Source organism: Geotrypetes seraphini, chromosome 17, assembly GCF_902459505.1.
Source record: "Geotrypetes seraphini chromosome 17, aGeoSer1.1, whole genome shotgun sequence".
Lineage (NCBI taxonomy): Eukaryota > Metazoa > Chordata > Amphibia > Gymnophiona > Dermophiidae > Geotrypetes > Geotrypetes seraphini.
Genome location: NC_047100.1, coordinates 17,555,457 through 17,577,497, shown reverse-complemented (window position 1 = coordinate 17,577,497; position 22,041 = coordinate 17,555,457). Strand labels below are relative to the sequence as shown.

Genomic DNA, 22,041 nt, shown 5'->3' with positions numbered 1-22,041 from the left:
ATGTCGGTGGGGGCATCGGCACCTCTTTGCTCTGCCATCCATTCCCCCCACCCTGTACCTCTCAAGATCTTCACTAGCACGAGCAACTTCTCCTACCTGTTGCTCGCACCAGCCTGGTTCCCCTCTGAATCACTTCCGGTTCACGGAGCGAGAGAGAGAGAGAAGTCCAACGCTGGTGTGAGGAGCATGCTGGTGAAGCCACTCGCTTGACGATTTAGAGGTATGGGAGGGGGAAGAAAGAACACAAGTGTGGAATGGAGGAGGGGGGCAAGATGGAGCAGGGGGTGTGCCACCACCCCATACTATGCCACAGACTATAGATAAGATACTTGTGAAAAAAACAGGAAGCAGATCCATACCTGTAGCAGTACACTTGCTGGCATCACCAGCTGCTGTGGCACGGATTCGGTAAGGAGATAAAGGTATGTCATCCCCACCATATTTGACAGCAATCTGATAACGACCAGTCTTATCTGGGATGTAGGACACTGCAAAGGTGCCATCTTTGTTGTCATGAATATCTGCTTTCTTCGGCTTTCCTTCTTGATCCTAAAAGCCAAAACACATGAAATAATGCTTAGTTCCGTTCAAAAGGCAAATCTGTCTATGTACAACTTCAGTAACTCAAGCCTGATCTTTGCTATCAAATTTATATTCTTTTGAGGCTGCAGGTAAATTATTCTGTAACAGACCAGTAGCATCTCAACATCAGCTCAAGTACACTACAGTCTAAGTAGGGTCCTTTAATATGTAAAATGGGCAAGGTCCTTGCCTCCAGTTAAGTATTCTTTCTACCAAACCCCCCCCCCCCAGTTCTTGAACATTTATTTTTGTCTTTCTTTAGAAGATATTCCATACATCCAACCTTAAGACCACCTCCTTTCCAGCTCATCCTTGTTCCAGGATGTGTTCACACAAATGGAGACCATATTTGCATATGTACTTAATATCTGGAAACGAATAACCCTCCACCCCTAAAACATGAATTAGGACATCACCCAACACCACACCATGTTCAGCATCATTTCAAATCTTCCTCTTCAGGGTTGCTCTCCTACTGTCCATCCTCTTGGGAGAGTCTCCAGAATTAGGCGATACTAGAGAATTGTCTGCATAAAACGTCTTTACCAGATTTTTCCTGCTAGCTATACCCTTTCCTGGCTGTGCTTTGGTACACGATCAATCTTCAGATCATTTGATTATCTGCTTCCTTTTTCTATGTAGTCTGCCTATTCATGCCATCTATCAAACCTTCTCCCTTAGAGAGTCAATGTACCTGTCTCAAGCAACAATAAAAATAGGTGACCTCAACTTGGAGTAGTTTATGATATATTTTTTTAATCTCACTTATTGTTTTACCACTTATTTTGTTTTATTTTATCATTCAAATTTCATTTAAAATTTCTCCAGAATTCTATTGCTTCAACGGTTCTCCCTCTGCATCTATTCTTATCTCCCCTCTTTTTTCAACCTTTCAAAGTCCTTTAGATCATTGTAGTCTTATTAGAATGTTTATTTTCTTATTTTTCTCATCTATTCTCTATTTTATTTCTTCATTACTCTACTAATTGTCATTTTTCCAGGTACTTTAGTTAGATTGTGAGCCTTCGGGACAGTAAGGGAATTTCTAAGTACCTATTTTACTTATAATTTTAATGCACCCTATTGTCTATTTTTCTGTAAACCGCTTAGAATCCTAACGGATTTTAGCGGTATATAAGAAATAAATTACAAATTACATTGTATCAAGTTACTATCCTAATATACCCAAGTACATTTTTTCTTTAGGGGATGAAAAAAGTAAACATCCTATGTAGGCTGTAGAACCAGACCAGATGGCCCATCTTTTGCTTATAGCATTTAATGCTACTCAAATTATGTACAGCGATTAGACTAAATTTAGCCAGCAGTACATCTGATTTTTCAGTTTGCTATACACTTTACTTACAGTTATCTGCACAGAGAGGGGTCCTACCCCCGCATCTTTTGCGTCAACAGCAAAATCCACAGGCAGACTAGCTAGAACACCATGTGAACTGAGTCCTGGGCCACTTGCTGTCACTTTGCTGGCCTCATATATTGGAAGAACCTTCACCTTGAAAGGACTAGTTAAAAACAAAAAGAATGTTGTCATTCAAATGCAATATGCACAGCTTGAAAAAAACCTGTGAACTATCAGACTGACGGTGGCATCTCAAAATATTTACACAACAGACCAAGATCCCAACCAAACCAACCCTACCTGTAAGATGTGCTATTTACTTACCTGGAACCAAGATCCTTAGTATGACAACCACAAAGCCTCACCTACTCCAGATCAGGAAGTATTTTTTCCTTTAGCTACTGGCAGCATTTGGTACGGTTTACAAAAAAAAAAACCAAAACCCCAAGGCATATCCTAATCAGACTAATCCTCTGTATATAAAGTCTATGACAAAAATCCCTTCTGTGGAATTCCAGGAGCATTGGAGCTGTTACCACTAGCATGGCTTTGTAAAGGAGGGGGTAGGTTAGTTCCTTTCTTGTATCCTTCCCCTATTGGCAGTTCTCTCCTTTGCAGTAGAGGTCTGCACGGGAACGGGGATCGCGGGGATCCCGCGGGTCCCGCGGGGATCCCGCGGGTTCCCCCCCTGGCCCACGGGACTCCCACGGGGACGCCCCCTGGCCCACGGGACTCCCACGGGGATGCCCCCCTGACCCACGGGACTCCCACGGGGACGCCCCCTTGCCCACGGGACTCCCACGGGGATGAAAACAACCTACCTAAATTCTGGCGATGCAAGTCTGGCGTCGCGTCGGGAAATAGCCATGTTGAGCAGTGAGCTCAGCACGTACACAGATGAAAGCCTTGCTTGCTGATTGGTCCGGCGGCCCCGCCCCACCGTGCCGCCGGACCAATCAGCAAGCAAGGCTTTCATCTGTGTACGTGCTGAGCTCACTGCTCAGCATGGCTATTTCCCGACGCGGGCATTAGGTTGTTTTTTGTCATTTCGGGTGGGGGATGGCAGCGGCAGCAGCAGCCTGAAAAAGAAATCATCCTGGCTGGGTTCGGTGTCATGCTCCGGAGCTTCTACAGCCTTCCTATCTCCCTCTCCCTTCTACCTGCGGGTCTCTTCGGCAACTCAGCAGCAACGATCGACACAAGCTTCTGGCGTCGGGGCCTACCCTCTGCGAGTCCCGCTTGTTTCAACTTCCTTTTTCCACAAAGGTGGGACTCGTAGAGGGAAGGCCTCGATGTCGGCAGCTTGTCTTGATCACCGCTGCTGACGAGTTGCTTAAGAGAGCCGCGGAGCAGGGGGGTGTTGCCAGGTGCAGGTAGAAGGGAGAGGGCCAGATGCAGGACTCGTGGGTGAGGGAGGAGAAGAGAGAGGGGAGGGAAACAAAAGGAAATATTTCATGCTGGGCCGGAGTGGAGAGAGGGTGGAAAGATTCTGGCTACAGGGTGCATTAACAAAGGAAAAAGGGGGAAAGCTGAAAATGGAGATAGTGACACAAAGAAGAGAAAGGGTAAGCAGGACCTTCTGAATAAGGATAGAGATACAGAGGGGACATGAAGAGGAGGTGAAATAGAGACATAGAAGTAATGCTGAAAAAGTGTGTGTGGGGGGGGGAGATAAAGACATTGAAAGGGCAAATGGTGAATATGGGGTAAAGACAAGGACAGAGACAAATGAAGATTCTGAAAAAGTGGTGAGATAGGGATATAGGTGAGATGGACACAAAGAAGGGTGATGCTGGAAAATAGGTGGAATGGTAATTCTGACAGACACAGAAGGGAAATGCTGGATCAAGGAGAGATGGGGCTCAGGCTGGATGGAATGAGGAGAAATGCCTTGTTGGCCCGGAACTTCCTCTCCTACGTCAGAATTGACGTCAGGGAGCGGAATGCTGGTCAGCGCGACGCTTCTGCAGGGAAAGCTTGGGACAGCGGTGGCTTGGGGACTATTCCCCGATGGCGGTGGCAGCAAACCGAGTGGCTTGGGGGAGGGCACGGAGAAAGAAAGAAAGGGGGCAGACAGAGAGACAGAAAGAAGGGGGAACAGGGAGACAGAAAGAAAAAGTTGGGGGAGAGAATGAGGTCTGGAGGAGAGGAAACATACAGGAGGCTGAAAGAAAGGAAGAAAGATTGGATGCACAGTCAGAAGAAGAAAGTGCAACCAGAGACTCATGAAATCACCAAACAGCAAAGGTAGGAAAAATGATTTTATTTTCAATTTAGTGATCAAAATGTGTCTGTTTTGAGAATTTATATCTGCTGTCTATATTTTGCACTATGGCTCCCTTTTACTAAACCGCAATATTGTTTTTTAGCGCAGGGAGCCTATGAGCATTGAGAGCAGCGCGAGGCATTCAGCGTAACTCCCTGTGCTAAAACCTACTATTGTGGTTTAGTAAAAAGGGAGGGGGTGTATTTGTCTATTTTTGTATTTTGTTACCGAGGTGACATTGCATAGAGTCATCTGCCTTGGGAAATGTATATGGCAGATATCTTTGTTTTGTGTTCAAAAGAAAAGGAAATGCATTTCTGGTTTTATTTCTACAGTGTTGAAGTACTTGTTGGCCCTTGCTGTGACTGGTGGGGATCCCCAAGCACCGCCAGCAGAGGACCTCCTCTAGAGATGGTCAGAACTCCCCTCCACCAAGCGCAGCAGTCGCTGGCAGCATCCATGAGCCACTGAGGTGCCAGCATCTGTGACTCAGGGACGCTACTGCTGCCTGCCAAGCTTGGCAAAAGGGACCCCAGGCCAACTGCAAAGGAAGTCCTCAGCTGACAGTTTGTGGGTTCTCATCAGCTGAGTATTTATATTTTATATTTACATTAGAGGTTCTGGTAGAAACCCATTTACAAAGTATGTATTCTTCCCAATTAATATTTCCAAATTAATAGTCTCTTTGCTTATTTGTAAATGGGTCTCTACCAGAGCCTTTAATTCAGTAGCATAATTAAATAAAATAACTATTTCTGAAGTTTATAGGGAAGGATGGTGACGGAGGGGATTCCTCGCGGGGACGGGTGGGGACGGAGGGGATTCCTCGCGGGGACGGGTGGGGACGGAGGGGATTCCTCACGGGGACGGGTGGGGACGGAGGGATTCCTCACGGGGACGGGTGGGGACGGAGGGATTCCTCACGGGGACGGGTGGGGATGGGTGGGATTTTGGCGGGGACGGGTGGGGACGGGTGGGATTTCTGTCCCCGCGCAACTCTCTACTTTGCAGCTTTGGTCAAGAAGGGAGCAGCCAGTGTGGACAAATATTCTAGCCAGAACATGAGACTGCGGCGTTGTAGCTTAAAGCAGACTTAGTTTGAGAATGAAGTCCAATGACTGGGCCGCAGATCAACATTTAGTTCAGAAATTAGTTAACCAACTCAAGCTGCCCAAGGTAATAAGGCAATGGCTGTGCTACTCTCTCATACCCCATTGGTTCGTAGCTACCCTACCCTGAAGTCGAACAGTGGACTCAGGTAGTCCAAACATGTCAACTGTTTTGCAATTAATGATTGAAGCAGAAGTATTGTGCTCCATGCACTCAAGATACCAGAAACTGGTGGGTGAAGTTATAAGAGCAACACAAGAGAATATCCTACTTGGGATGATATAAAACTGTACAGAACCTTGCCATGGCACATTGCTTGGAGGATTGGTTTAAGATGAGATTACAAAGGTTTGCTTTAAGGCTTTGGACATACCGATTTAGAGAATGACATGAAGACAAAATTTTCCTCGTCACGGCAGGAACTCTTTTCCTGTCCCATTCCTGCAAGCTCCATCCTCAACAGCATAAGCCTCAAACACTTTTAAAAAGTGTTTAAGGCTTGTGTGGTTAAGGCATTGGGATACGGAGGGGGAAAAATTTGTCATTCTCTACACAAATGCTAGCATTACGAGACCTGTGCTTAAAAATATGAATAGGATGAGATACAACAATTTATGTACATGGGTGAACAGAGGAAGCTAATATAGCAGAGCATCTTAGTTTAAAAATGGCAGCCTATTGAACACCCACTTTTCAGAAAACAAGAGTTAGAGAGGAAGGTGAAGATTTGCCCACTTCTAAATTATTTAAATTGAAAAAAGCCAGCCATATTAGCTATCAAAGCCAACTATGCCCATTTGGTCTTATGAGATTTAATTGGAGCTTTGGTCATAAATAGGAAAATGCTCTGAAAGTGCCATGCTAGGAAAGCTTGACCAATAAATGCACCAAAAAAAATAATAATCCCCTTCCTGTGAAACTCAGAAAAACCTCAAAAACAGCAAAATATAATGCTCAGTTTTACTTATGTATCTCCTGCATAGACAACAGTTAACTTCAGTGAGATGAAACCCACAAATGTTGCAAATGCCACCAGACGGCATACTTGATTTTTCAATTAACTCAATTGCTTGTCTAGTAAAAGCTAAAAATTAAGTCCGTCTCCAATTCTTGTGTAGTACTACAGTGTTGCAATTGTCTGGGCACTTCTATGTTGAATCTGAGTTGGAGCATTAATGTATAATTGAACGGACTGAATCATCAAGTAGGTCAGGTGGCACCTGCAACATTATGGGTTCTCATGAGTTAATTGTCCTCAATGCAGAAGCATTATATTTTGATACATTATTTTTGAGTAAATTTTAGAAAAGCAATGGACACATGCAATATGAATAGAAAGGGATCACTGTGGGATAAAGGAAAAAAAGGAACCACTCCCTGGCTCTAATAGGCAGCCTCTCCCCTAATGTAATGTAATGTAATGTAATTTATTTCTTATATACCGCTACATCCGTTAGGTTCTAAGCGATTCTAAAATAAAAAATAAAAAAATTTAATCATACCACAGCCAGAATCAGAAAAAAATCTAAAGTGACAATAGGCCCTTGCAGAAACGTTCTCTCCCTTATCTTTAACCTAAACTGGCTATTGTTGAACAACCTTTGCTGCTGTGAAGAGAACTTCAGAATCCTGCTCTCCCTAAATTCTGCCCAACAAAAGGTAACAAATTCTATGCAGAAGGAAGGATTATTCATTGTTAACAATGGAGACTGAAAACGCCTATTTAGCAATTTCCCAAAAGAATATGCGACGTTTACAATTGATGCAAAATGCAGCAGTCAGACTGATCTTTGGGCTAAAGAAATTTGACCACGTGACACCCTATCGGCAGCTGCATTGGCTGCCAATGGAGGCGCGCGTAAAGTTTAAATTTGCCTGCTTCTGTTTCAAAGCACTACATGGACTTGCCCCTAAATACATAACTGACCTTTTCTTCTTCTCAGCCAACAGACACAAGAGAAGCTCACATTCCAACTTCGTTTCCCCCCTGGTGAGAGGTTGTAAACTGAAAAAACACCATGAACACCTTCTCTCATACCAGGCAGCATCGTGGGGTAAAGACATAGAACAATTGCTTTCGCCCACTACTTATGAGGAATTTAGGAAACGTCTAAACACACACCTGTTCCTAAAGCATCTAGACAACTGATCTACTCATCTCTCTCCCCTCAATAGCGATCACTTTCTCCTCAACAATGGATTTCCTGTCCTATTAATTCTCTTTCTTCCACCCCTCTTAAAGTCAATCAATTTGTACCTTTGCTTAATCTTTTGTAAACCGCATAGAAATTCACGGTATTGCGGTATATAAACTGTTATTATTATTATTACATTTAGTAATTCAGCTCTATAGCCACCACCACTAAATGCTTGATAGAGGGCTTTCAAAGTCCACAAGGAATTTGTATAGCTTTGCAGTGCACAAGACGAAATACAGCAATTGGATGGAGAGGGCGGAAAAGTGAATTGGGACCAATGCCTAGGCCCCGTGCTTAGGAGGGACCTGCACCCTCATCCTTTAGGTCTTAAAGACTGTGGCCACCACTAACCCCTACCAAAACAGGTAGCCTACTCAAGGATAAACACTGGTCATTGCTGTTTTCTAAAGCCCACTAGAGTTATAGAAATGAGGCAACACTTCTCAGCCAGTAAGACAACGGGGCCAGCTGTCCAGCTTGCTCCCACCACTGGCTCCTTTCCCTCCAATTCTGGCCAGTTATTATGAGTCACATGGGAAAGGAGCCCACAGCAGTGGCTAGAACAGAGGTTAGTGACCTGCGACTCCCAAGCCCATGAGAATCTAAGACTTGTGAATTCCTTCATGCAAAACTGACCCTGAAGAGAAGACTCTGGCAGAGTTATTCATCATGATGAAAGCAGCAGACTGGCTCATGACGGTACGTCACCTTCCCTTTTGAGGCCAACTCCATGCTTTTTGATGTTTGAATGTTGGTGTTTCATCGTGATCCAGCAAGAGGGAAAGTGCCTGGCCCCGATTAGAGTTGCGTTAAGCTTCAACAACTGCTGTTAACGAGAAAGGGTCCCGAGACCAAGACACTGCCTCAAAGGGAGAATAGGCAATTGATTTAAAGACTAAACCCCCATTTAAATTCAAGCCCCAAAGTGTTATCCGCTTCTAGAAAACTTGAGGGCTGGTGCTAGCAGTTGGCATGTTTGGTCCTTGAAAAAAAAAAAAAAAAAGATGTTCCACTGCTATGTCTGCTCTATGTGTAGGGTTACCATATGGCTCCAGAAAAAGGAGGACAGATTGAGACATCTGGGTTTTACTTCAAGTGCTTTCAGTAGAAGTAAAACCTGGATGTCTCAATCCGTCGTCCTTTTTCTGGAGCCATATGGTAACCCTACCTACGTGCAGCAATGTCACTGGAAAAAAAGTTTTATGCTCTCTTCAATCTTTCTAATGACAAACTGCTTACCTGCGAGGAATCTCTTCATCAGCATACTTGACAGCAACTGTGTAGGGCCCTTCTTGTGAGGGTGTATAAGTCACCGTATGAGAACCATCTTCATTGTCTGTTATGTCTACAGGCTCCACAATGCCTAACAAAGCAAACAAATTTCTAAGTCCTCTATCACATGATCAAAACAGGTACAAGTTTTGTAAATGTGCCTACTTGGCTCCTCCCCATTCCAAAATCTTGTGCAAACATCTCTTAATATGCTTCTACAAGACTTAGATTTAGGTGGTCTTGTCATTACTAGTTGCAAGCTATTGGTTTATGGTATATGCCATCAACTGCTTCCTCTGTTTTTAAACTGGAAACCATTACATAAGGTACAGCACACAATGGCTTTAAGCCAATATAAATCTCTGAAACTATACCGAGGCAGAGGAGTGGCTAAGATCTGTATCTCTGTGATATTTAATAACCCTGTTTTGAAGCTCTTGGCATTGACTATCCAATCCAAACTATGGTTGACAAAGCCAAATCAAAAGGTTAAAAACAAATAATGGGTTTTAACCATCTGCACTATATAGCAAGATCAGACTTGAAGCTTTTGAAATATTTGTTAGCGTGGTGATTAAATCATGCTAACTCTTGAATATGGTCAAGCAAATGGTAAAATATTCATTTAGAAAAGCACTGGAATTTGCAGATCTATTCCTACTTCCAGTTAAGCAGTTTCAAAATCAAGTTAAGCAGCGTTTTAAAGAGAGGCCCGTTAACCCTGTCACGTTAAGGTTGGAATGCTTCTGGTAAGCTACTTTGGCATCACCAGCCTGAAAATTAATTCCTGGATTTAGGGCATTCTAGAACTCTTGGCAGACCTCCAAGAGGCCCTCAGAAGTTGTTGCTTCCGCAAATCGAGGCAAGAGGAAAACAAACTAAGTCAGAAGAGCCTACCTTTCCGAGGCTGCTTTTAACTCTTAAAGCCCACTCACTTGGTAAAGTACTCTTTAATTCAAACCGCTTTACTCCATACTTTACTTTTTTTTTCCAAAACAGTTTATTAAACGAGAAAGTCCAAACAAACAGAGAAGGTGACATAGCATTTTCAGTATACAGTATACAGAAAAAAACCCCCAAACAAACCACCCGAATGGGTGGAGGCCAGTAGAGTCCGGGTTGGGTTCATATACCCAGACTCGGCCAAGCCTCACCCAACAGGAGAAGCATCCCCACCCTTCCCCCCAAACACCCCCCCTACCTCATTCCCCCCCCCTTAACCCACTGGCAACATGGATAACACTGGCTTCCGCAATCGGTTGAGAACTTGGCTTTTAATCAGAGGGGGCAGAGTATCCAAATAAGGGGCCCAAATCCACACTCTACTTTTTAATTCTAACCGCTGGGTTTTTTGGGGGGTTTGGGGGTTTATTTTAAACCCTCTTTTGTTATTTCCCTTACTCGTCTTATTTACCGTCATATATTGTATTTCTACCTCCACTTCCCTCTCGGTCCTGTCTACGCTATGTGATTTGTATTGTCTCCCTGAATATTGTGATGTACTAATTTTTTACTTTGTATTAAGATTAAGCGATTCATCAAATTCTAAATAAAACTTGAAACTTGTAACCATGCCAGAGAAACTTCCTAATCCTCTACTTGTTCTGCTCGACTAGATTGTAAGCTCTACCAAGCAGGAACTGTCTCTTGAATTTTTTTAATGTACAGTGCTGTGTATGTCTAGCAGCGCTAAAGAAAGAAGTAGTGCTAGAGCCCATCTTGATCTAGTGTAAATTTCTAGGTCGTGTAGTACACAAGTTAACACTCCATACCCTCTGGAAATCACAAACACAAGTCAGGGTGAGGTGCCTCCTTGAATCCAGTTAGTAATGTAAGGCAAGATGAGAAGCAATTGATTTGTTTTCAAGGTGCCTTGCAGAAAAACAATTTAAAAAATGAAAAGCAGAAAGCAAATTCAAGACAATTATTGCATTGCTTTGCAAAGCTGATCAGCTGCAAAACCAGGTTTGAAAATCTGATGCCGTCTCCTGCACACTTGCCGTGTGAGCATAAAGGATTGCTAGAGTCAAAGAGGTCGAACCTGTCTCACTAATTTCTCCCTTCGGGTCATCTTTAAAGAGCTCTGTTATCCCTTTCACTGGGCTGCGGCATGCATGAGAATCCGGCTCATCAGCTAGAATTAAAATACCATTACTTGAAGCATAGGTCCAGGCACCAGAATCAGAAAAAAAAAAATGCTAAAAGATGAGATTTAGTACACAAGACTGCCAGTGTTAATTGGTCCTTCCGCAGTTAGGGCTCAACTGCCACAGCCTCAGTGTAATTTCTTACAAAGACCTCCTTGATAATTCCATTTAACACTAAATAGGTATAAGAAAGATTTTCAATACCATAAATTAAATTAAAAAAGCACTGTATAGAGCACTCATAGGGCATGCACTTTCCAATCATTCAGAATTCATAAATAGTGGAGAAATGGCCTCAATAACAGCTCCAGGATATATCGTACTGTTTCTTGTACACCGCAAACGTCAGCTAGGAATTGGAGAATGACATGGGGAAAGATTTGTCCCATCCCCGCAAACCATCTGATCCCATCCACACAAGCCTTGAATAGTTTTATACTGAATAAAAAGAAACAATATTCATCACTCAGGGCTACTCCAACTGGAACCTTCTTATCGCCCAAGTCCTTCCTTCCGATGTAACTCCTAGCTGGATGTGACATTGGAAGGAGAGACTCTGTGGTAAGAAGTTTCTGCGTGCAGGAAGCTTCTAAGATGATGGTAGGCCCACCCTGGGAGGTGCGAAGGGACCGACCCAGGTGAGTCGCAAGTTTGGGAGGGTTTTTGCCACCGGTAATCGGGTGGGAGGGTGGAGGGCTGTTGGACCCGCAATAGGGAGAGAGGGAGGGAAGGAGGAGGCTGCTGCACCTGCGATCATGAGAGGAGGGCTGCTGACTGGGAGGAGATGGAAGGGAAGCAACTCACGGCAGATGCTTTACTGTGGGGACAAAGCCATTTACCGCTCAACGGGGCAGTGAATGGCCTTGTCACCATATCCATGGCACCCAGTCTTTCCCCATGCTTGTGGGTTACCCACGGCTACCCCAGGTAACAATCACTGTCATTCTCTAATAGGAATCATTGTGGCATACATACTGTTAGTAAAGATACAGACATGATGTAACTGATAGATTGAACTTGGTCTGTGCAAAGAAAATAGATGTGTTTTCAGGGCTTTATTGAATTGGAAGTATGTAGGTATCTGGCAGAAGCTGCCTGGGAGACTGTTCCAGATTTTGGGGCCTTGGTACCTGAAGGTGGATTCAAAAAGTGCTTTCCTGTGGACTTGACTGTCCTCTAGCTGCTGAAGGAATGTGCGATTTAGATGGCAGAAGTTAGTCCAGCTGAGTTTTCCCCTTATATGGTCTTATGTACCATGCAATTTTGAGCTCGACTCTGCTCTTAACAGGTAGCCTGTACAGTTCTTAAGTAGTGGGCGTGCCCTCAAGACCTTGGTCTTGCATAGGATCAGACTCACCACCGTGTTTTGGAGTAACTGTAGTCTCCTAAGGTCTTTATCAGCGATGTGGCAGTAGAAGGAGTTGCAGTGATCTAGATAGGAGGATCGCCTGGGCCACTATCCTAAAATTGGTCAAGCTCAGAGCTTATCTTATTGTCCTCAGTTGTCTTAATCGGAAGAAGAACTTCTTGATTAAGAAGATGATCTGATCTCTCGTGGTTAGTTCCGAGTCGAGGATTACTCCAAGCACCCTCGACAATCTGCTTATTAACTTTTTGTCTTTGGAGCTCTTTATGACCATGATGTCACTTAAACACAGTTACAATGCCATTCAATAAAGTGCTCATATTTACTAATAGCCAATAGGGAAGGTGACCAGTCCAAAATCCAAATTTTTCAGTCTCAGTAAGAAAATTTGTAATGTGTTCACCTTCCCCAACGTATGAGCAATTTATTGAATAACATGGATTGCTGTTGCAACCGTATGTTTAAGTAGAATCTTGTTGGTCATAAAAAAAAAGCTCCAAATGATTTGACGATTCTGGAGCTATGCTATTGAGGTCTTGTTTCTTCACCATTAATAGCATTTAATCACCATATTCTTTTCACTAGAGAAAACACGGTATGCCACTTTGGCTATAGTCATGTTCTGAAGGCAATCAAAAGTTATTAGCAGTTGTAGCTAGAGGCTCATAACACATGAATTAACCATCAATAATTAAAAAAAAAGAAAAAAAAAAAGTTTCACATGCACAAATCCCTGAGATAATTCAGTAAATAACTTTAAATTGCTTTGATGTCATCATTTGCTTCTGTATAATTGCACTAGATTGCAAGCACTTACCTCTTGGTCCCATTACCAGCACATTAAGAGGAGCAATTCCAGCCTTACTGGTATCCACTATAAAATTCTGAGGAACTTTGGCTCTAACTTCAGTTCCCAAACCAGGACCAGACACCTTCACCTTGCTGGGATCAACCACATCTTTCACAGGAACCTTAAACGGGCTACCTTTAAAATATAAAAATATTAAATATGAACCAGAGTAGTCCAATACAAACAGCTCAAAAGGACTGAAGGAAAATAAAAATCTCAAATTAATCCACTCAGATAGGAAGTGAGGGTTAAACCTGTATATACAGGACACACAGTAACAGATGAAGACCTGTATGGTCCATCCAGTGTGCTCAAGATAAACTCATCCAACAATTAAATGCACATTTAGCTCTCGCAGGGTATACGATAGAATTATAAATAAAACCCTCCCCTCAGGGTATAATGTTAGCGTGATCTTTTTAAATTGAGTTTTAGGGCTTCAGCATTTAGTGCTCAAAAACTCTCATTGCACCCACCTTGTCATTAGCCCTATACGTTAATTTGGAGATCGAGTGGGCGTCGATCTAATCCATAGATATTTTGATTGGAAGGCAGTGAAGAAATATCATCAAGAAGAGACATAAGTTTTAGATGTATGTGCCAGAGCCATTTTGGTCCAGAATAAAGCTGGGGCAGATGGTGTTTTTCGGCAGGAGGCAGCAAATGAAAACAATGAGGTGATAAAGATAAGAGCGGTTTTAAAAAGAGCGGTTTTAAAAAGGAAGGAGATAATTGTTTTTGTTTTGTTATAGGTGAAGCTATTTTGGGTGAACCTGTTGTATATGTTCCCCCTGGCCGATGGACAAAATATTCTAAGTTAAAGTGAAGATACTAAAAAAATAGTGTGATTTGTGATGCTTTAAGTAATTTAAAGTTAAAGCAGAGAAGATCATGCTAACATTATACCTCAAGGGGTCGAGATAAACTCGTAGCATAAAGTATGATGCATTCTACTTATGCATACTTAGTGTCCTTGCCATTGTCAGAGAACAGACCATAGAGGTCTATCTATCACTTTAGTTCCCCAACTACTAAAGCTGTCAAAGCCCCAGTTCAGCCCATCAAAAATCTGTCTAGCCACGATCAGGACAGAGGCTGTACAAGTCTGCCCAGTACTGGCCGTGCTTCTCAATTACTGGTGGTTGCCATCTGAACACTGCTAAGTTTGTTTAATTTCCGTTCTTTCTATATGTGATCACTGTTATGCTTATCCCACACATTTTTGAATTCCAAGCATCTACCACCCTTTCCGTGAAAAAAAGTCCCGATGTTCTTCCTGAGTTGGCTCCCCCATGCAACCTCATGTCCTAGGTTCTACTGCCTTCCTGTCTCTGGAAAATGGTTTCTATATTCGTACAAAAGACAAAGAAAGGTACAAGATGCAGGCTGTAGGCAAATTTATTTTAAACAAAAACAGATTGTTAGGTACATATAGACTACTTTATACAAAATATGGGGACCAACAGTCACTGTATCGAACAACACGTCTTCAGGGGTCTATATTAATACTCCAGTGTACCTATCTTGCTGATTGGCCACTTGTTGTGTCCCCCCCCCACCACCGCCGCCACACCCACTGGCTACCTTTCCTCCCCCACTGGAATCTGCATAGTTTGCTTTCTCCTTTTGTGGCGCAAGTGTTTTAATATGTAGGCTTCATCCCTACAGTAAAAGGGGATTTTCTTCTAGCTCAGTGGTTCTCAACCCTGTCCTGGGGACCCCCAGCCAGTCAGGTTTTCAAGACATCCCTAATGAATATGCATGAGAGAGAGATCTGCATACCTGTCACTTTCATTATATGCAAATCTCTCATATGCATATTCATTAGGGATATCTTGAAAACCCAACTGCCGGAGGGTCCCCAGGACAGGGTTGAGAACCACTGATCTAGCTGCTGTCTTCTACTGTATTAGTGTGTACTAAATCATGACATGTTAACTGGGTTCTCCTGCATGGTCCTTCTCTGTGGTAAGTCATTGTAACACCATTAGCACACACTAGCGTACTTAGCTTAGGAGGCGTAATACTTAAGGTACGCTAAACAGTTGTTTGTATCTTGTAGCACTGAAATGCTATCTCTTGCCACATACCCTTTTGTTAGGCAAGTTAGAAATCCTGCCCATTTGCGAAACTCATCCTTAAGCCCACAAATAGCACTCTTGCTATCGACTTCCCCATTTTTGAGATGAAACAGACTTCTCTATTTTAAGAGATTTTGGAAAACTTCACATGCCAAACCAAAAAGTCACATTTCAGTAGAAGAGGGCTCAAGATAAGCATATTAGAATCTGGTTTCTACTACAGAGCTGGCATGAAATGAGGTTGTGGTCACACAACAGAAACTGAACTGTGTACATTCTAATTACTTTCAAAAGCCACAGGCAACCCCGTATTTATATATAAATTCTAGTGATGCAGTTCCAAGAGCTCTAGAGTCTAATTATGAGTAAATACGGCCAATGGCTATCAAAGTGATCTTGCTCGACATTGTGCGTCATTGCCTGTTTTAAGGTCAATTTAAAAGGAGGCTTTGTAATAAGTCAAGTGACCCCCCATTCAGTTGTGAAGCCAAGTAGGGCTCTTGCAAAAGGCTTCATGTCTCAGGAAATCTTGTGGTACAAGATAAAAATACGGGTTTGTTCAAATGAAGGGGTTATGCAAGAAGTTGCACGCAGAGCAGACCAACCGCTTCCAAAATTTTTGGATCCGGGACATCATGAATGGGAGGCCACTCAAACCCATCTTCTGGCGATTAGGCTAAAAACATGGGATTGCAAACCCTTCCCTTTGATGTTGCAGCTTACAGTATATACCCTCTTTAGCAGGAGAAACCTACTGTACTTGTGAGCATCACCTTGAGCTGTGTTTTTGTAAGGCAAGTAAAAGGGAATCCAAAATCCCCCCAAAATTCAGATAGTTAAAGTAACCCACTTCCTGGACAACATTCCTACATGCCCATAACGGTATTTCAAAGCAAGGTAAGCTACACTTACCATAATGTGCAAGCTCATTAAAAGTCAAATCATTTTCTTGGGTCACTTAAGCTATAATCATAACCAGTTTTATATCTTTGATCTTTAACAAAGCTGCTCTTTATGTAAGGAGTGATTAAGACTTCATTGGAAGGCAATCACTTCAGCTATTTCAACTAACTTCAAAAGCAAATTTCGTTCAGAAGTAGACCAAGAAACTTGCCTTTAAAACTGACATCCCAATGAACTGGTACAGTACATAATTATTCCCTAAATTGGCTGGGGAGAGGGGGAGGGGGGAAAGAGAATATTCCGACTGGCTAACCTACTGAAAGGGGCTTTAAACTAGAATCACTATGTCTGGTTGTGGTTGTTTGGATTCGTCGGTTGTTCAAGTAGGCTGGGCTGTCTCCATTCGTGGTTTTAAATAGTGGACAGTAGAATTTGAATACAGGTAGTCATCGACTTACGACCTATGCGACCGTTCGACTTTACGACGCGTTTCCCCAGCCCATACTATTACAGTATTTTTTACCCCTCCCCGTGTACCTTTTCCCTGGTGGTCCAGCGGTGTATCCTGCCTGAGCCCCTCCTGCCGATGTCAGAAGCCAGCAGCGCACCTGGGCCGGCACACGCAGGATTGAGCTTTTAAGAACTTCCACCCCGCCCCGACTGAAAAACTGCCGTAAATTCACGGGACTTGGGGTTCTTGCGGCAGTGCTCACTCCTGCGGGTGCCGGCCCAGGTGCACTGCTGGCTTCCGACATCGGCAGGAGGGGCTCAGGCAGGTTTGGGTGGACATTCTGAATTTTAGAATGCAAGAACTTCTAAAAATCACTAGAAAATTCCTATGTATAAACCAACTTTTCAGACAAGTGACACATTCCCATTTTAAAATCACTCAATGCACCTCAAGAAAAACCCTTTGAAATGACAAAGGTTATAGATATGATGGTTAGACTAATCGGCTCCATATTTTGGAAAAAGTGGGAGATAGAGAAAAATGGTCCCCTAGGAGTAGCAGCTTTTACCTGAATTGGAGATGTAGCTAGCTATCAAAAATAAAGTTTGCCAGCCTCTTACAGATAAGCTTAGAATAGTTGGTTTATGTTGGACCGGTGAGGGGGTGGGGAGCAGAAATGAATTAGAACAATGTCTTCATGCATTTTTGTTCACTCAGTTGCCTTAAGAACATTAGCCATAGGTTACCAGTTCATTTCTGCCCCTGCACCAGTAGGGCCACAATTGGTAACACCAAGAAATTGCAGTCTGACCATTACATTTGCCGCCACCTGCATGATCTTAAGGTAGGAATTAGCAAAGTCAGAATAATGGTGGGACTAAACATTAGCTCATTGTGTGTATATATGTGTATGTGTATACACACACATACACATATATACACATAATGGAACAAACCTGCTTTTTCTCCCATTGGAAATTGGGCCCACATGGGCTGATAATTAGGCTTTTCAGGGGTCTCTAAGGCCTTACATCAGTTTTTAAGACATGCCCATGCTTGCATTGTATCCCCCCTGCCACAGGCAGAGCCCTTCACCTGTCCCGTTGTCAGGGGAGGAGAGAATATTCCCTTTCTGTATACATGTTACCTTGGCTAGGCTCTGCATGTGTACATTTTTGGATTTGCTTTGCCCAGCCTAAAACAGGGCAGAGGCTGGACAGGGCAACCAAATTGTAGCAAATGCATTGATATTTTTCAGAGGAGTCTTTTCAAGGAGCTTTTCCTTTGTATTGCCTGTTATTCTCTGTGCACTGTCAGATTGCAGCCAAAGTTTCTGCCATCCAGACTTCATGCTCCCTCCCTATGCAAGGGAGGAAAGAGGTTTCTATGAATACCTTTTAACTGAAACGAGAAGCTATGTAGCTGTTCACTCAAGCATCATATTAAAGCAGGGTTTTCAGGTCATTCACAATGAATATGTACAAGATAGAAACATAACACGTCCTTCAGTGTATGCAAATCTATTTCTTGGGTGAGCAAGCAAGTCTAGTCTATGCACATTTGTCATCTGAAAATACAGGATGGGCCACGGAAATATAGCTCGCCTCTAATACCGGTGCCAGAATAGTGATTGTGGAAAGCTATGTGCAAAGCAGATCGATTAAGGAAACACAAGTGGCCTTTGCTGACAAGTACCCAGGAACAAAAACTACCAGCCAAGTAAAAACAATCCACTTGCTCATTCATCTTGTCATACTATCACCAGAGGTGGGCTACCTTTCTGTGGCCCACCCTGTACAAAAGGTTGTCAGGACTGAAGTCTCTGCTGTTCTAGATCATCATGCAAGAGCATGAGAGAACTAGGGCCTAGATTTACTAAACTCATCGATCTGGATCGTTGTTGGGCGATTCGGGCCAAGTTTTGCCGAGCGACCGATTCACCACATTTATATATACAAAACCACATCTGTAGGTGTATAGAAAAAACTGCACTTAAGAATAATAAGTTAAAAAGAATGAATTAACAAAAGGTTTTCATATTTAATAATAAAAAGAGACAAGTTGGACCGATGATAGCTCGCAAGTAGGTTATTGACCAAGACTGGTTCTAACGGAGATAACTGCGGGCACTTGAGATCCATAGTCTCTATAAATAGAATGACTTCTTTGATTTAGCAACAGCCTATATGGTTTAGGAGTTAGTGTACAGCACTTGAAAAATTGAAAGTATAAATTCCTACTTATGCATGCCATTTCACCCTCATTCGCATGGGCGGGGTGGATCGAATCAGGTGGGAGATCGATCGAGCAGAAGGTTAGTGAATCGGGGAACGATCAAACAGATCGGGACACGATTGGTGAGTTTAGTGAATCCAAGTATTGGTGGCAGCAGGTTGGAGGGCAAGGGGGATGCAAATCATACCTGGGATGTGCTCTCCCCCATAGGTGATGTTGACATCGTAATCTCCTGGGGCATATGGTATATACTCCACACTACAGCTGCCATCTTTGTTATCTTTGCAGGACATCTTGGATTCCGACGGTCCCTCAACTGTTATCCCAAGCCCACCAATTCCAGCGCCTCTGTCAAAGCAAAAAAAAAAAAAAAAAAGTCATTAGCCTTTCAAACTCTGTTACAAAATCAGCTCAGCTATGTGTCTTCCAGTTTATGGAAGAATGTTATGAAATCAAGCTCAATGTTCATCTCCAAGTTTGTTTTGTTTTAGCAATATGTAAACTGATTTGATACTTGAAATTAAGTTCAGTGATAAACTCTCATTTTCTCCAAATCAACTTAAGCTTCAGTAACTATTACTTCTCTCCCATAATGCACAGATATACTACTATACATATGTCTCAAAATGTGGACAGAAGTAGAAATTTTTCTTTTCGCTAAAGATTTGGTGCAAGAAAATAATTAAATCTGCAAAGGAGAAATTAAAATGGCAAGGTACAGTGTATGGAAAAGTTTTTGCCACAAGTACTAAGACCACATTGGTGCCCAAGTGGAATCCTCATTTTATTAGACAGTTAGAAAACTAATCAGCTGCTTTCTAAATAGAAACTGCATTTGAACTGAGTACTGGATTAAGACAGTCATGGGAAATGATTTTTTTTTTTTTTTTTGAGGGGGGGGTTAGGTTTTGTAATGTTTTATTTTTTGTATTGTATTTTAATGTATTAGTTACTGTTATGTATGCGACTTTGTTCCCCATTTAGTTTTGTGGATAAGCAGCTTATAAATATTTTTTCATAAATAAATTTGCTCATAGCATTAATTTACGAGAGTAAAGTTACCTGGTAATGACTGAGAACGCGTTTGGTTTGTTTGTGAGGCTTTCTTTAAGCCCTGGTCCCTGAGCCTGCACACGAGATGGATGGCAGCCTTCTGTCACACCCACTTTGAAGGGGCTGTTTGGGACAGGCTCGCTGTCATAGGTAACTGCAACCGCATGAACACCTTAAAGTAAAAAAAAAAAAAAATCTCAAATAAGGATGTTGCAAACCCAGAAGTACCATAGTATCAATACAGTTCCTTCAAGTCACCTTGAACCACTTGTCTAGGGACCCATGTGTCATTTAGAGAAGCAACCTTGGCACAAGGCTCTATACTGCCTCACACTTTATGTGCAAATTTCCTGGACATTTGGGAAAGCAAAAAATTCTCTCCAAGTATTGTTCAAATTTTTTACAAGAGATAACGCTTGAATTTTAAGAGCATACACCTTTTAGCTCAAAGGTTAAACTCTCCTCTAAAAGAAAGGCTTTACATACTGTAGTTTATCTAAAATTTAGCTTCTTGGACCTGCTACCGAGATCTTAGTTTTGCACCCATGAAACATAAATATATATTGTACACAGGAATGTGTCATTTTACAGGGTAAATACAAGCTTTTAACACAAGAGTTAAAGGGAAAATTGCACTCTGCAGATTCCTTAATGCAGGCATTATAAACCTTAATATTGATTTAAGTCCATGCCAAATTCTATCCTAGTCAATGAGCAGCATCAGGTGTGGCCTGTTTCCTGGGATTCTGCAAAACCAGTTTACCACGGAATTTATGTAATTGGCCCTATAGCAATCCCTGCCCCCTCTCCCCATCTTGCCTGGCTGTACTGCTCTGCTTTATATTTCTTAATTTCACAGGGAGCTGGGAGAACAGGAAATGCTACTGTTAGTTCCTTCTCAGACCTCATAAGAAAAATGGAACAGAAATCAGTAGGGGTGGGAAGATGACCAGATACAATATGCAAGGGGGAAGGATTAGCAGGAAAAAATGAAGACAGGTGTAAACGACACAGGTTGTGAACAGAATAGGAAGAGAATATGGGGAGGGACAAGCAGACTAGCTACCATACGAGTCATGGAAAGGGCAAGCAGAACAAAAAGTAGGAAGTTGCCAAGATAAGCACAAAAGCCAGTTTGCCAATCTAAACTAAAAACTTAAAAAAATACTTGTATAGCAGTCGAATCTTATTTCATGGACCAAGGTCACATGAAGTTTCTCACTCTGCAAATACCAGATGTAATTAATCATTGGCTCTATCTTAATCACAGCCTTTTAAGACAGTAATTTGAAATAGTAACTAGAAGATAGACAACCAAGTCTCCAACCAGTTGACAACAACCCCAGACTACAAGATGTTCAGAAAGGAAATAAAAACTATACTCTTCAAGAAATCCCTTAATAAAGCTTAATATCATGATAAAGCTTAATCCCCCCCTCTTAACATCCCCTCCCTAACCCCAGATCCTACTTTTCCCTCTCTTGGAAACCTTCTCTGATCTAATGTAACCCTTCTTCCATAACTCTTTTTGTAATCCGCTTTGAACCGAAAGGTAATGGCAGAATAGAAATCTGTAATGTAATGTAATTACAATACAACCTAACTGAAGATCTGTGATAAAGACACGAGATGTTGAAAGCCAACTCTGCTTCAGGGCATATTAGCCACTATGGTCTTTTTTTGAATTACATATACAGGCAGTCTCCGGGTTAAGAACGAGTTTGTGTTTTTAAGTTGGATTTGTATGTAACTCAGAAATTGTAGATTTTAAGATTCTTGCTGCTTACCTCTGCTCCCAGCTGACAAAAGGGCCAACTGTCCTTCCCAGTGTTACCGCTAAGGCTGTGGTTCCCAACCCTGTCCGGCTTTCAGGATAGCCCTAATGAATATGAATGGAGCAGATTCGCATGCCTGTCTCTCATGCATATTCATTAGGGTTATCCCAAAAACCCGACTGACTGATGGTCCTCCAGGACAGGATACAGCATTCTAACCACACACTGTTCTTAATGTGGCCATGCATCACTCCTGGATCTGCTATGGGAGAAGTGTAGGAGTCTATGCCATTGGAAATATTGCTCAGTGAAATCAAATCAAGCCACAGTCATATCATTAAGTATGAGTCGTACTTTTAAGTTGGGTGTGTGTAACTCTAGGAGATAAGTAC

The 22,041-nt window shown here is 42.4% G+C and overlaps 1 protein-coding gene across 6 annotated transcripts in view; it reads right to left on the bottom strand.

The window, feature by feature from the left end:
* The window catches only part of FLNB (filamin B), a 199,403-nt gene that overhangs the window by 51,164 nt on the left and 126,198 nt on the right, over positions 1 to 22,041 (bottom strand). For all 6 annotated transcript variants that reach the window (XM_033925800.1, XM_033925802.1, XM_033925801.1 and 3 more), the window contains exons 23-28: positions 19,884 to 20,046; positions 19,009 to 19,169; positions 13,119 to 13,286; positions 8,756 to 8,879; positions 1,949 to 2,105; positions 360 to 549 (exon numbers count right to left, since the gene is read on the bottom strand). In XM_033925800.1, coding sequence (XP_033781691.1) covers positions 360 to 549; positions 1,949 to 2,105; positions 8,756 to 8,879; positions 13,119 to 13,286; positions 19,009 to 19,169; positions 19,884 to 20,046 — 963 coding nt within the window. The remainder of the gene's footprint in view (positions 1 to 359; positions 550 to 1,948; positions 2,106 to 8,755; positions 8,880 to 13,118; positions 13,287 to 19,008; positions 19,170 to 19,883; positions 20,047 to 22,041) is intronic.